We start from the raw sequence: 14,832 nt of genomic DNA on the forward strand, positions 1-14,832 counted from the left end.
CATAAAATTGTATGAAAAGCTGTGTCATTGATGCACAAACAAAAATATTTTTGATTAAAAAGTTGTGCAAAAATTCACTAGAAAAAACATGGCACAGGATTCTGTATTTTGAAAAACTTACAATTAACAATGTTTGTTAAAAATATTATCAGGTGTAACTTGTAACAGCTACGGCTGTACTATATAATGAATTCTTGATCTCAGCATTACTTTGAAAAATTCTATTCTTCAAAACAATTCATTGACATGATATAGTCATTGCTTGTATTTGACTGAAGTTTGAGAGGGTTTAGTCCAAGTTTCTGGGACTAAAAATATATAAACCGTTTTTAATCACAGTACCGGTAAGTCAATAAGTGTCAAAGATATGGGTAAGAATTATTGATTTGATTCATAATGACTGACTGGTATAAGGCCATATCAGTCATGCAGAGATCAAGAAACAAACAATGAACATGCATTACAGGCAACTCTTCATGTTCGATATCAGTGTCCGCATGCCTGAGGCTGAAAAACAATTGATGATGTGACGAAATTTTGTAAATCCAATTTTCAAAAAAAACAAAATAACTACCGATAAACCAAATTTAAACCTCAGAAATGACCATGAGGGAAATTACCAACAGTAGGCCATCTTGTATCAAATTACAAATTATGCATGTTGTATTTCAGGACAAATATGGCCATCAGTCAGTCAACAAAAAAACTAATTACATCATGCCATCCAAACTTCAGAAAAAAATGCAGTATATCAGAGACTGGTTAAGAACATTTGAAAATAAAAACTAACATTTTAAATGAAATTGTTCTAGGCATGCCTGAAACGTGATTGAAGACGTTTTAAAATGATGTTTTTTTTCAACGGACTAATATTAAGGCACACTTTATTAACGGATCCTAAGATTTTTAAATCTACTGGTATATTTTTATATAGCATATAAATCCATGTTGTGATCTGAGGGAGGTGTGTTTGCTGCATCATACTGTTTTTTCAACAAGTATAAAACCACAACAATAATATTTGTGGCTATGAGCACAATTACTATTATAGCCCACCAGTAACTCTGGAACATGGTTTGTTCTTGTAGTATAACAGGTGTCAATTCCAGCTGTTGCTGAACCTGTTGATAGACCGTATATATATACGTTAGAATAATTGTTTTTTCATTTATTATACTACAGCAACTTAAAGTGGTATGTATAAGACCAAAACATAGCTTTATTTTTCTTGTCCTGAAGAAAGTAAGAAATGTTACATTTTAAGTACATACAATACAAAGCAGAATTTTATACATTGAAAAAAAAAAATATCAACAAGATGCTCTCTGATTGGTCTGACTTGTAGGTGTTAGGGATGGGTAGCCAATCAGGCACAATCTTGTAAATAGCCTTGTATGACTCCAAGATTCAAGAAATTACCGGTAACAAATACCTGCCTAGTGTAACTGGACTTTATTTCCTAAGCAACACTGTTGAACACAAAGATTTAAATCATTTGTGAGTAGTGAAATAAAATATATATGTGTAAATTAATAAATGGCATACCTCCATACATTCTTGATCCAGATTGCAATAACCTTTGTAACCATTACAAGGTCTACCAGGTTGTGCCATTGTGTCCGGGACACTATCTATTTCAAATGTTGACCTTGTATCAAAAAGTAAAAAGAAACAAGTTTTTTATTAATTTGTCTACAATACATTGATTATTGATAGTTTATTCATTTAATGACTGGTTGAGTTTATTACTTCTGTCAAGAAGGTTATGTTTTGGTTATTTTGTTGTCAGCAGGATAAATATACAAATGAATTTTCATAAACTTTACAGAAGGGATGCCCTTAACACATTGACCAATCTATCAGATTTTGGGAGAGACATTGATCTTGGTTTCCATGGTAACAGCATCATTGAGAATGGTCCTTCATTGATAACTCAAGATTGGAGTTTGAGGGAGATCTGGATCTTGCTGCCATGGAAACACAAATGTTTTCAATGATTCATGGCAAAAAAAGTTAGGGACGAATCTTCATAATATTTTAAAGAAGGGTTACATACATTTTTTTCAAGAATTCTTCAACACTGCCAGATATCATCGCCTGATTTGTTGAGGTAAAAATATTCAAAATTCAATTTGTTTTTTTATTCCCCGGCAAAACTGGTGTATATTAATATGATAAAGGTGTTTATGCAGTGAATGACATTAACACAATAGAATATAGGTCAGGTATATAGATCATGCATTCAAGTTTATTAATATACTAATTAATTTTCGATTTTGCATACCAGACTTGCATACATACATACATACAGCTACTAAGAAAATTCTGGTCATTGCTAAAGTGGTACAGTTTTTAAAGTGCCCATTTAAGTTTATAAGTTGTATGACATAGTGTAAACCAACATGAAATAGGTATAAATAGTATATTTACTCACTTGCAGATATGATCTTCCAAGCAGCACACATGACAAAGTTGATCTTCTTCTTTACACAGACACCTTTCCATACCATGAGCAACACAAATGGAATGTGAACAAATCTAAGCCATACAGAAGCATATCATAATTACAACATATGTACGGTAACTGAGTATGTGCACTAACAAATTTTGTCTATTTATTATGTTTTGTTTTTTGTAATTTATCCAGTATTATTTTTCTTAAATTTGAAGGGTGGTGGTCATCGCACCACACAAGTGTGAGATTTATGTTGATAAATAGTGATTTTCCCATTACTGTAAAATGACTAATTTTCACTGGGTTTAAATTTCACTGATTTACCATTTCAGGCATATTCAGTGGGTTTTAAATTCACGGTTTCGTCATTTAGATAATGTGTTCTATGCTAAATATTACATATTCACTGTGTTTTAATTTAGCGCATTTTCCAGTCAGCGAATTAAGCTAAATTAAAACCCAGTGAATAATTACCCCCTTTACAGTATGTCTGATATGCACTTTCCCAGTAGCTGGCATGAATGTGTGTTTTGATCTAGTCGCTATTTGAACTAAATACTAACTTTGACTTCTCTGAGTGATTCAAATGCATTTCAATCATCCTAGGAATTAGTTGTTAAACCTAGAGTTTCGTTTTTGTGCATGTTGATCTGCGCAATTTAACAATCAAAGACGCCATCTTTGTTTATATGGTATCCATTATCTTGTGCAAGCGTGGCATGGAGTCCACCACATAACTTTTAAATATACTACCAGTGGATATTCATATTTAAAATATGTTCTAGATCAACACAACTTCAAATTTCTTAGATTATTATGCTACACATACATGTATTCTAGATTTCTAGATTAAATTATTAATTATTATAGTGACTCATAGCCACACAGTATCAAATTATTTATTGTTTCACCAAATTATTTATTGTTACCATGCCAATTTGAGTAAAACATCGTTAACAATAAAAGTATCTTACCCCATTCATACATATCATATCTCCTTCACATGGGGTGAGATCAGGTTGTAACACAGGTTCAGGACATACACCATCATCAGTATAAGTGTTGTCAAGGAAACAACATGTACATACAATGCCTGTATAGGCTAACAAGATAATAATCTTGGATGAAAGATATCCACAAATGCAAGAGAATGAAATTTACAGATTTTTTAAAACACTTTTCATAATACAAAACAACATACAAAATGGTTGCACAGTATGCACACTGATCACAATACACAGTATTCATGGCTACTGGTCAAATGCCTTAAATCTTTGACTTAAATCTTATCCCAACTCCAGCTTAGAATAATTGTTTTATCTTACTTGTCCAAACTTGAGAGAAAAAAGGATATGTGCAGTATGCATCATCAGCACACTGATTACCAGAAAAACAAAGTATGTTGTGACTACTATTATAATAAGTACATTGTTTACTGCAGCATACATCTGAAGCAGGACTGAAAAAAAAACACAAAATAATTATCTATTAACTCCGATATTGAAAGATTTTGAATCAAAATATATAAAGACTGTACATACAATAATAGAAACCCAACACATACAACCTTCATACCAAGTTCTAGTGTATTTTTACAACAAAATGACCACCAGTCAGCCATATTTGACCCAATCACAAAATCTTTGCATGTGCATATGTATCGGACTAGGTGTTAAGTATGTTCATACAGCTGTGGATGCTCGCATACACGCATGCACAGAGACTAGACCATAAGTTCCCATTTTGTCACAGGGTGTCACAGGAAAATTGACATTATTATAGTGAGATTTTAATTACGAAATGTCTTTACACGATTAACAATAGAATGATAGATTTTGACACAAAATATTGTAACTGCTGTTTGTGCTAAAATATGTGCATATGTCAAATAGAGGGACTATAAATTTTCAACTTACCTACAGACTGCATGTGATTTGAGAGTACATGGAGTGCCTTCAAGTGTATCAAAAGATTCTCTCATTGGATAACAACAATCATCCCAGCATCCGTTGACATCTTCATACCCACAGTCACATTCTTCACCAATATCTAATACACCATTACCACATATTGATATGGGGTGCTCTGTTATTAGAAGATGTCATTGGAAGTTAGAATATACCATTACTACATATTGATATGGGGTGCTCTGTTATTAGAAGATGTCATTGTAAGTTAGAATACACCATTACCACGTACTTATATGAGGTGGTCTGTTATTGGGAGATGCCGTTGGAAATTAGAATATACCATTAACACATATTCATATTGGGTGCTCTGTTATTAGAAGATGCCATTGCAAGTTAGAATACATCATTACCACATATAGATATGGGGTGCTCTGTTATTAGAAGATGCCATTGCAAGTTAGAATACATCATTACCACATATTGATATTGGGTGCTATATATTTCAATTTTTGTTGCGAGTGAACTCATAATTGTTTAGTTTAGCAAGGTGCTAACTTTCTGCTAGTTACTGTATAAAGAAAATATGAGAATATACACATTTTGGAAGATTTAAACAGAACTTACCAGTATATGAACATACAAGTACGCTCAGGCATAAAGGATTTTTTTTTTAAGTCTGTGCTCGGAATACAGAAAACTGTACCTTAGTTTATAAATATATTTATAACTTTTTGAAATACCAATCATTAGCTTTCATTCAAATTCCAATATTTTGTATTGATTGGCTTGAGAGCTCAACATTTTGTACAGCCAAAATGCATGTGCAAGCATTCAAGTGACGTAGCAACTGTGACCACTCACTTGTTCAAAATGAAGAGCTTGCTGACTGGATGATTGAACTAGCTCATTATAATATTAATAAGAACTTAATTATTTTCAGATTGGTCAACTTAAATTCTAGCAGTCATTTTGATTTACAAAAATTTATATATATAAAATGTTTATAACATCCCCAGGTTTATGCCTTTCACTGTAAAAATGAACACAATTAAATGATATGTGCTTACCTATAAAACATCCTGTATCACCAATCCCATTAAGTTTTATAACATCATTCATGAGTGCTTTACTGCATGGTGAAAATCTTCTGTTATTTCGATCATTTTCATCCAAAGCAAAAGGAAACATTATAAAATAACCACCATCTTCAACATCTGGGGCACATTCCTTATTACTAGTCTCATCATGCTACAGTAGAAAAGTTGTGTAATGTCAACATTATTCATCAGTCTCATTGAAAGTGTGTTTCAGTATTAGGGAGACCAATGAATGGCAGAAGATCAAGAACTATACAAAATGCTATGGTGTTGCTCCAAAACTTTTTTGGGTACTGAAGTTATTTTCATGATTGGTGCAGTGTATCCTGCAGTCATATGTTTACAAGTAAAACAGCATGGGTACACCACAGCCTCCATACCAAAAAATGTCAGGATGAGGCCATGGCATTCTGTTATTGTTACATACTGTGAAACATTTTAAGGACGAGATGCAGTTTATGTGGCTTGCTTTTTAATTGAGTAATTAGACAATGAAGATGGTATTATATATCCAACATGTTATATATTTTCTGAAAGCTTATTATACAAACTTTGTAAAACTTGTCTTTATTTTAAATATCCAGAATGCGTTTTTGATTTTGGGTCAAAAATATGCTTTTTTGGACAAAAGTGGTTTAAAAAAAATTAGCTTAAAAACTTCAAGTTCATTTGTGGGTAAAATTACATCACTGGATACCTTGGTATACTACTAATTCAAATGCGTCCACTCATCTCTCTAACGACTTTCAAAATCGCACAGCATGACCTCAAAGTTCACTCTTTTCTATTTTTGCATAATTTATATATCCATGTTAATTGCGGACTTGTTATTTTTGTTTCACTCGCCGTAATAAACTGTCCGGACGCATTTTGAAGGGGGAACACCTTGTCAATAATGTGTGAAAATTTCGAGGCAAATGGCCAAAGCGTCTATCAGCTATTTTAATTTAAAACCCAAGAATTCACCAAAAATAGAAGACGAGAAAAAGGCTAATTTGCATATTTGCGTGTTAAACCGGGAATTACTGCTTTGTCATACTTTGTCATACTTTCTAGACTATTGAAATTGAAAGTTGACGTATAGACATAGACATTTTATGTAAAATCGTTGAACCAGAACAACTGCTCTTGAATATATAAATCAGAAACACGTCATTCATACCAGTGTTTTGATGGGGTCGGTAAAAACACATGGCAATGCCCAGTAAATATGACGTCATCTCATGAATTATTAAACAGGGGGCAGTCCTAGGAAGGTGACCTTTTATCACGATCAAAACATCATGGCTTCTCTTCGATGTATTTTCAATAAAAAATCTACGAGTATTTCAGAGCCTATGGTTTACCGTGAAGAGTACAAAGTGGGATATTAAATTATTTATCCTTGATGATTTTTATGTAGTATTGAGAACCAACTCCAGGAAGCGAACGCACAATAATGAATAATCGCGTAATCCTAGAATCGAAACGCGAGGCACAGAAGTTTTGTTCATCGTTTCCAATCCCATTTTTCCCACTGCAACATATTTGTTAAAAGAAATATTTGAATTATGTTCGTTTTTTAAGGAGGCATTTTTTTATTTTTCCGATTTTGGCAACGCCTTATTCAGGGATTTTCTAAGACAGTCGCAGACAATCAGCGCACGGATGTACGTACAAAACATGCTGTTGTACTACCGGCGACGGTCGCCTGCAAGAAGAGAGCTCCAGCTCCTAACGTAAAAGTTTTAAAATTTCGACCGGTTTTAAATAATTAGTGTTGGAAATCTGACATGTTTTAAGAGTGCAAAATTAAGGCGCATTTTCGAGCGGTCGAATTTTTCTGAATAGAAATCCGCAAATGAAAAAAATAGGAGTGCTAAACAGTGTGCTTCGTTAGTTTAAAAAAATGGAATGTCCGTCAAATTGACGTAAACTTCCCCATTTTTCACGGAAAAAGCAAAGGTCGTGGCCGAGTTGCCGGCTAAAAAACTCAAAAATCAAAACAAAATCATCAATCAGTAAGTAATATGACAAGGAAAACAAAACATCAGACGCGGAGAAGCGGTCAGCGCATCAAAAGAGTTGTTACCGTAATGTATCAAGTTACCTCTCTCTGTGATTTATTTTTCATTGAAATTATTTGGTTGTTTTCAATTAATTTCAGCGTACCTCTGCAATTTATTTTAGCATTGTCAGTTGTTTGCTTCATTGAATTAAACGGAGTTCGTCCGGTTGCAAACAAAACTGTCTCGCACCACCTAGCAAAACTTGCGAATGATCGTAGTAGAGGTATCCATTGTGATAGAGGGACTGTGATTGGACAAAAGATACACAAAAGTTTGTATCTCCCCGACCCAGTGCAATATATCCAGTTAGAATCAAAGCTCATGTGTCCCTTATTTGAGGGACCAGATTCTGCCGTAAATTCGGGACGGGATTTAGAAAAAAAATAAAATGGGACTTTTAAGGTGTATTTTGGCGTCATTTTCGGATATTTCGATCATTCCTGATGACTAAAATAGAGTCTAAGTTTTACCGTAGTCATTGACGCCTATTCAAGAGTATGACGTTTATTGTGACTAGCGTGAATGGGTAAGCTTCGTTTCGACAATGAGCAGTTATCACTGTAAACAATGTTAAATTATTCTTCACATGCTCAGTTTATTTTTTGAGAACAATTATTTAAAAATAAAATCTCTCAGTCAATCAGAAACTCGGATTCATGCCTTCAGGGAAAGTCATGTTTGGACGCTCACATCAATTTTGTTTTTCGTTTGGTGAGCTGATGCCTTCAGTCACCGTCCCTCAACACCGGTGTTGAGGGACGGTGCTTCAGTGTAGCTTTTGCCCCTTCCGACATAGAAATCATCTGAATCTTCTTTCTACCTTTCTTTTCACACCATGCATAATGTAATGATAAAAATTAGGAAAAAACACTGAGGAAATATAATGTTTGGTTTGCTTGCGAGCGAGAACTGATTTGAGAATACCGGTAATTGCACATGCGCGTGAATTGAATGAACTATGACCCGTACAATCTCGATTTGCATATTGTCAATCAAAGGTCCTGTTATTTGGTTACTCATGCAAATTAGGCAATTGGACATAAACATTGCCACGTGTGAGTGTTTTTTATTTTTAACCAGAAAATAAGCAGCAATTTTAACGGTGTTCCAATAAGAATTCATTGGTCAAATTTTCACAGAATGTTCTTTAGATAAAAATCTATATAAAAAACGAAAAAAACTATTTTTGATTGAAATTCACAAATAAACTGCATCTCTACCTTAATTTCACAGGGGACAAATTTTTACAAATACTGTAAAATAATTTATTTTTTTCTTGTAATTACTTTTCGCTATTTTCGCTGAAGGAATGATTCAGTGAAAATAAAATCCAGCAAACATACATGTACTTTTTTTCCCTATATTTTACATTCAACTGTCTAAAAATCAGTGAAAGTAAATTTCTTCATAATACAAAACACCCAAAAAATCTTTTCAGTGAAAATTAATTCCAGCTAAAATAAAGTATTGTACAGTATAGTAAGTCAGTAAAAATTGCAAAATTTCATAGCAGTCACCAAGTTTCGTCACCACTTAATCCAAGATGTTTGTTTGAGTGCATGGAAAGCTAGTGACCCATTTTTTTAAATTCTATCCAATGATTGGTTAGTCTGGCATTCTGTCCTTTCTTTTTCATTGCCATTTCGAGCTGTTATCTCAAATTAAATTATTTCTATAAGCATGCAGTACGGTAACACATTGACCTCCACTACGCATTGGTCGATATGATCACCATACTGCTTTCATACATACTTTACGGTATTCTAGTAATAACCTCAAAAAAATATGATACTTACTTGGGCACCAAAGCTGTGTCCTACTTCATGAGCGAATGTTATGTGAGACACATGTGTGGGAACATTTGATCCACCAATGTTCTGAACCGTTAGTATAGCCGCATTCACACTCATCATTTTGTCATTATTAGCAAGCTGAAAAATGATTGAGTTGAAAATATTTCAGCATTGATTTGATTCCAAGCAGCCTGAAACATACTGAAAAAGCATTAATTATTCACTGGGTTTTAATTTTGCTATTTTCACTGATGGGTAAAATTAAATCTACTACGTGGAAATGTAAAATAACAATAAAACTCATTGCTTCCTTGATTTGTGAAATTAAAACACAGTGAATATGCTCAAAATAGTGAAAATAAATGGTTTTACAGAAAGTTAATACTATGTAAAAAAAAAAAGATTTTATATACCAGTACTATCAACTTTGAGCAATATCAAAAATAAAGTTCTTAGACTTTATCTCATTTGAAATATCATACTAGTTGCAGGGACTTTCAGATTTCCTTTCACCAAGTAGAAAAGTCACAGCATTTTTGGAAAATTTCAATAATTTCTACAGCTATAACTTACTGCTCTTTTCTGGCAGATACCGCCTCCGTAAGCACGGCCACCTATTCCGACCCAGGCTAAGCCAAGAACACCATCAAAATTTCGATTAGTGAAACCAATAGACAGGCAGTAATCATTGTAGTTCTCCATCTCAGAAAATGCTTCAAGATAAAGTTTAGAATCATGTATATTAGCTGCTGAAAATGGGTATGAAGGGTCCATCAATGATTCGGCTGTGAAAACTGTCATATGCTTCAGAGCAAATGAAATATTATCTGCAACATTGTCCAAATCAAAGTCAATAGTCCTGTATATAATATTTAATTCTTGTACATTTAAAATAAGCTGCTCTACAGTAGTTATGACAGATCCATGTCTTTCCACATAAGTATGATCAGCCACAATGTTCAGTGTACAACACGTATTGCGCTCAACATATCTCTTTTGTCTCTTTGGTGGCTGATCTATGGGTTTTGCTTCTTCAAGTATTTTTTGCATCCAATCTGATGTTTGAGAGCTGTAACCACATTTTAATTGCTTGTATGGAAATTTGACTTCAGATACTCTGTATATAACAGAATGAAAGTCAAGAGATGTGCCTGCTTCATTTTTACTGTTGTGATACAGATATTTGTGCATTGGTTCCACAATAAATTCATCATCAGTTGTTCTAATTTTCCCTTCAAATATTCCTTCTTCTGTCAGTACACCATGAACACTTGAATCATATTCTCCTAGAAAATTCAGAGATAATAATTTGTAGTATGAATGCTTAGCACTTTAACCCTGTGAGCGCCAAAGTCAACACATCTTTTTTTCCCATATTTTTTCATAAAAGTTGAATAAGACCTGTAGGCAATGATAAATTTTGTCCAAAATTAACAAAGAAATTATAGAAAATAAAAATGTTCAAAATATTGTACCAAAATTTTGCTTGGAAAAATTCAAAGGTTTATACGTCAATATATACAACTTTAATGATCAAAAGTTCTATAACAACACGTTAAAGTTTTGAGTGTCGAAGCTTGTACTGAAACAGCTGAGTGCAAGTGGTGTTTGGGGAGGTAAAGCTAAAGCAGCTTTTTGGATGTTATGCAAATGAGTGTCGTCAGGCACAAAACCAACACTGTACAAACACAAATTTAGACTTCCCTGATTTGATTTTGTTATCGTTTTATTCCACAAAAGACATATAATGATAAGGTTATACACAAAATACTGGATTTTACGCACGCTTCACGTCTCAGACAATACCTTCCATGCATGTACAGTAAATTCAGATGGGATGTCTCCAGCCATGGTACGTTCTAGCTGACTGTGGTTATACAGGCTATACAAAATTATTATCATAACTGGTGATTAATAATTTTTAAAAGATAAACAAAGTGTGGAACTGTTGTCAACAAGTAACAGTGGAAACTTAGTTTTAAATGTTTCACACCCCATTCTTTGTATCAGCATCCAGAATAGAAAATTTGATTATTCAAAAAAAAAATGAGATATCTAATGACCAAATTTCAAGACTAATTACGTAGTTATATTTTGGACTTTTCATAAGAGATGGCACTAAGTTGAACCCCTAAAAATATAAATCCCAAAATGGATTGTGGGCGCTAAGTTGGTCAAGTACAGTATATATGAAATTGCATTACCTTTTAAACTACCAATGTAAATCTTTGATTTGTCAAAGTCAACCAGACTTCCATTACCAGTCTCAAGTAATACATCTCCAGTAAACAGATATCTGTCAGGTGTGAGATCTAATTCAAATAATCTTGAAAATAAATACATATGTTGAGTTAAATATCATAGCCATGCAACCAAATACTAGGTATATAATTTTATTGTCACTAGATCATTCTATCATTACAAAGTAATTTTGTATGATATTGAAAACACCATTCTATCATTGATACACACAATTTTCACAACCAAACTCACATAGAAATTATTTGACAATGAGTTTGTCTGTTTATAGGCATGTGTTCTACAACATTGTTCCTATGTGTCAAATAAAAAAAACCAAATGATGTATATATGAAAATAAGAAATTTAAAGAAAAGTGGCCGTTAGTTGGCCAGTTTGAACCACATCGATTTGTATGTACATACATCCCACTACATGTACAACTTGATAAAAGTATGAATGTATATCAGTAAAATCAGTCCATGTACTATACTTTAAAATCATTGAGGGGCAATGGATGGAAGAGTGAGTGTATGCACAGAAGGAATCCATACTTGACTGCTGTCCACAACAGTGTCTACCGGTACTACAGTTTGTTTTTGTATCAAGAACAATAAACTATATATTATCTGTATTGCTTTCTTCAATTGACTCTGACAAGTCCATTTCCTGGTTCACTCATTCTAGCATTCAGCATATTCATAACAATTAATGCAGTACTACATTTCTAAAAAGACATTGTAACTCAAACAAGAGACAGGTCTATTTATGGTATAAAAATTAAAATTCAACTTTACCTGCTATATGCTGAAAATTTGAGGTTAAGATTTTTCTGCACAGAACGCTTTACATTGTGGTGTTCTTTTAACAGTTCATCTTTACTGTAGTAGATAGGTTCAAAATTCTGGATAAACTCATTCAGTGGGACTCCTACAGACACAACATAATTACTTACAAATAAAAATACATTTTACTAAATTAACCCAAGGTCAAGGACTACCAATTCCTGTGCCAGGATTACCATTTTCAAAATTCAGTAGTCAAACTGGTCTACCAGAAATAATTTTGTTGGAATCCTGAGACCAAATGGAAATCCAAAAATTAAAGTGTAGGTCAACGTGGCAAAAATTGTGGGCTGTATAGATCTTAATAACCATTTCCAACAGTTTTACATCCATGTTAATTTTTCCTCATTATTATTGTGGTTGTGGGTGACTTTTAAACATGTCCCGATTTAGCTCATGGAGGCTGTTTATGGAGATAAGAAACAACGAACAATAGCTACGAATTAACACACTAACATACTCCATCCGGGCATTTCTATGACGTTTTAGGCTAGGTTCATTTGCGGGTTAACCATACTAAGTTCATTGAGTACTGCAGTGTACGTTGTATATTTTCAAAGAGCGTTGTCGTTTCTCGCGTTTTTTTTCTATGGATTACCTAGAACTTGGGTTGGTGCCGTACGCATTTGAGCCTGAGTATTCTGAGAGTGAAATTCCCGATTTGCCTAATCTAGATTCCGAGTTTAGCGATAATTCCAATACGACTTCTGACAACGAACATTACAGCGACAACGATTCCACCGACGACGGCAGTTCATTTTCTTGTGATGTCAATACAAGTAGACCCGAGTTGTGTATTTGCGGAAGATGTCCAGACTACTCTACATTGCCGCTAAATGAGCGACTTTGTTGCTGTTCAACAGAATATTTGTCGAACAAGTCCCCAATTAATAACACTTGCGTGACACAACACCCGGACTTCAATGTCATTTGCATGCACCGTGGAGTGTTAGAAACTGCGTACGCAAGAAACCAACTGGATAGAAAGAGGACCTACAATCTTGGAGCAAGTATGTCAAACAGGTGAAACTTTTTCAATGATTATTATTGTAAAAATTGCTACAGCTCTGATTGTACGTATTGTTTGTCAAAGAACTCTCGAACTCGAGCAGAAATTTTGTGTGGTATCTGTGTGATCCGAATTTGTTGATCGCTGATTGGCAATGTTTACGTTTGCGTCACGGTTCTTCCGTTAGTTTTCCGTTGCTAATGACAGGTCAAATTTCACATTACTTTTAGTAAAAATGTCGTTACTTTCAGTATAAATGTCGAGTATTCATACTAGAGAAGATCGATAAAAATACCAGATGCGTTAAATTATTGAATGCAACCGATAGCTGCAGTTTTGTAGCTCTGGATTTCGCCGGTGTCTGTTTTTGTCACTTTCAGTAGTCTCGGTAGTCTGATTCGTTCGTCTATTAGTAATTGCAAAACCCTAGATATATTTGTAGTAGTTGATCGTTGTCACAAAGTTGGGCGACAGACATGACCAAATGAGGTCACCGTGACCAAACCTACTCAAGCTGCCGAGGTACTTCACCGCCAGCCGACATGTCTCGCTCATCGGCAGTGTAAAAAATACGCTTAAATGTACAATTCTATTTTCCCATTCTAACAAAACTTAGTACAGACAGTTAAGTTAATGGCGTGTATATGACAGTTTTCGTTGAAATGTAAGTATGTCGATCGACCGGGTGGAACGGTCGATCGGTAACCACAAAGATGGCCGCCATTTGTGTCAACGATCGTCTACAAGTATATCTTCTTTTTTTGCTGTACACCGTGTATTTAATGTTTATAACTATTTTCACCACTTTTGGGCTAGGTTTTACTTATTGTTTTATTATGATTTTGTTGCCAGTTATGCCAAATTTTGAACGACGCCTTATTTTCTCTCTTTGTAGGATGTACCGTTTTACTGCTTACAGACAGGTTATTGCTTGGGGACACTCCTGGAAGCGGATCGGTAAAGGTGTTAGGAAAGTCATACCAGCGTGTGTGGTGCATTCAATAAGAGCCCAATACCCAAGAGGAGAAGAAGAAGCAGATTATGTTGGTTTTAAAGAAAATTCTATTTGATATACACACTGTATCACGCTATTTTTTTTATTAAATTTTTGTTTGTGAATAACATCCAGTGTAAGCATGACTATTTTAGCAATATGCTAAGAGTACATCTTGTTGGGGGGGGGGGGGGGGGTAAAAATTAAAATCTTACCCATTATTGTTTAAAGGCAAGTTTAAGCCAGGAAGTTCAAATTTTGACAGAAAAAAACTATGCAAAATATATTTTCCTGTTGACATTTTTATTTTCAATTTAATCATTCCTCAGATTTGTTGGTGAAATAAAGAAGCATTTTTTAAATAATTAAAATCATTTTGTTTAGGGGACTTCAGGATATTTTTTTGTGCCAGGCGACAGACTTGACCGTCAACGTTGCATAAT

At 34.0% G+C, this 14,832-nt stretch overlaps 2 protein-coding genes across 2 annotated transcripts; one reads left to right on the forward strand and one right to left on the reverse strand.

The window, feature by feature from the left end:
• Positions 1 to 926: 926 nt before the first annotated feature.
• Positions 927 to 12,859, reverse strand: LOC146729622 (disintegrin and metalloproteinase domain-containing protein 10-like). Its single transcript, XM_085495018.1, has 12 exons — positions 12,847 to 12,859; positions 12,339 to 12,471; positions 11,508 to 11,629; positions 9,877 to 10,589; positions 9,307 to 9,441; positions 5,433 to 5,613; positions 4,372 to 4,540; positions 3,781 to 3,914; positions 3,430 to 3,557; positions 2,435 to 2,538; positions 1,546 to 1,648; positions 927 to 1,121 (listed from the first exon to the last, which is right to left on the reverse strand). The coding sequence occupies exons 1-12, from the start codon at positions 12,857 to 12,859 to the stop codon at positions 927 to 929; spliced, it is 2,130 nt and encodes a 709-aa protein (XP_085351144.1).
• LOC146729623 (uncharacterized) lies at positions 12,851 to 14,517 on the forward strand. The gene is made up of 2 exons (XM_085494777.1): positions 12,851 to 13,409; positions 14,291 to 14,517. The coding sequence occupies exons 1-2, from the start codon at positions 12,976 to 12,978 to the stop codon at positions 14,463 to 14,465; spliced, it is 609 nt and encodes a 202-aa protein (XP_085350903.1). The 5' UTR covers positions 12,851 to 12,975; the 3' UTR covers positions 14,466 to 14,517.
• Positions 14,518 to 14,832: the final 315 nt, after the last annotated feature.

The sequence above is a fragment of the Saccoglossus kowalevskii genome, chromosome 21, assembly GCF_978046115.1.
Source record: "Saccoglossus kowalevskii chromosome 21, keSacKowa6.1, whole genome shotgun sequence".
Lineage (NCBI taxonomy): Eukaryota > Metazoa > Hemichordata > Enteropneusta > Harrimaniidae > Saccoglossus > Saccoglossus kowalevskii.

Coding starts and splice junctions, on each gene's coding strand:
- LOC146729622 (XM_085495018.1), bottom strand. Junction 3,915..4,371: donor AAATCACATGCAGTCTGTAG/GTAAGTTGAAAA, acceptor TTTTTTTTTCAG/TCCTGCTTCAGATGTATGCT. Junction 1,122..1,545: donor TGGATCAAGAATGTATGGAG/GTATGCCATTTA, acceptor GTCTATCAACAG/GTTCAGCAACAGCTGGAATT.
- LOC146729623 (XM_085494777.1), top strand. CDS start 12,976: ATGGATTACCTAGAACTTGGGTTGGTGCCGTACGCATTTGAGCCTGAG. Junction 13,410..14,290: donor GGAGCAAGTATGTCAAACAG/GTGAAACTTTTT, acceptor CTCTCTTTGTAG/GATGTACCGTTTTACTGCTT.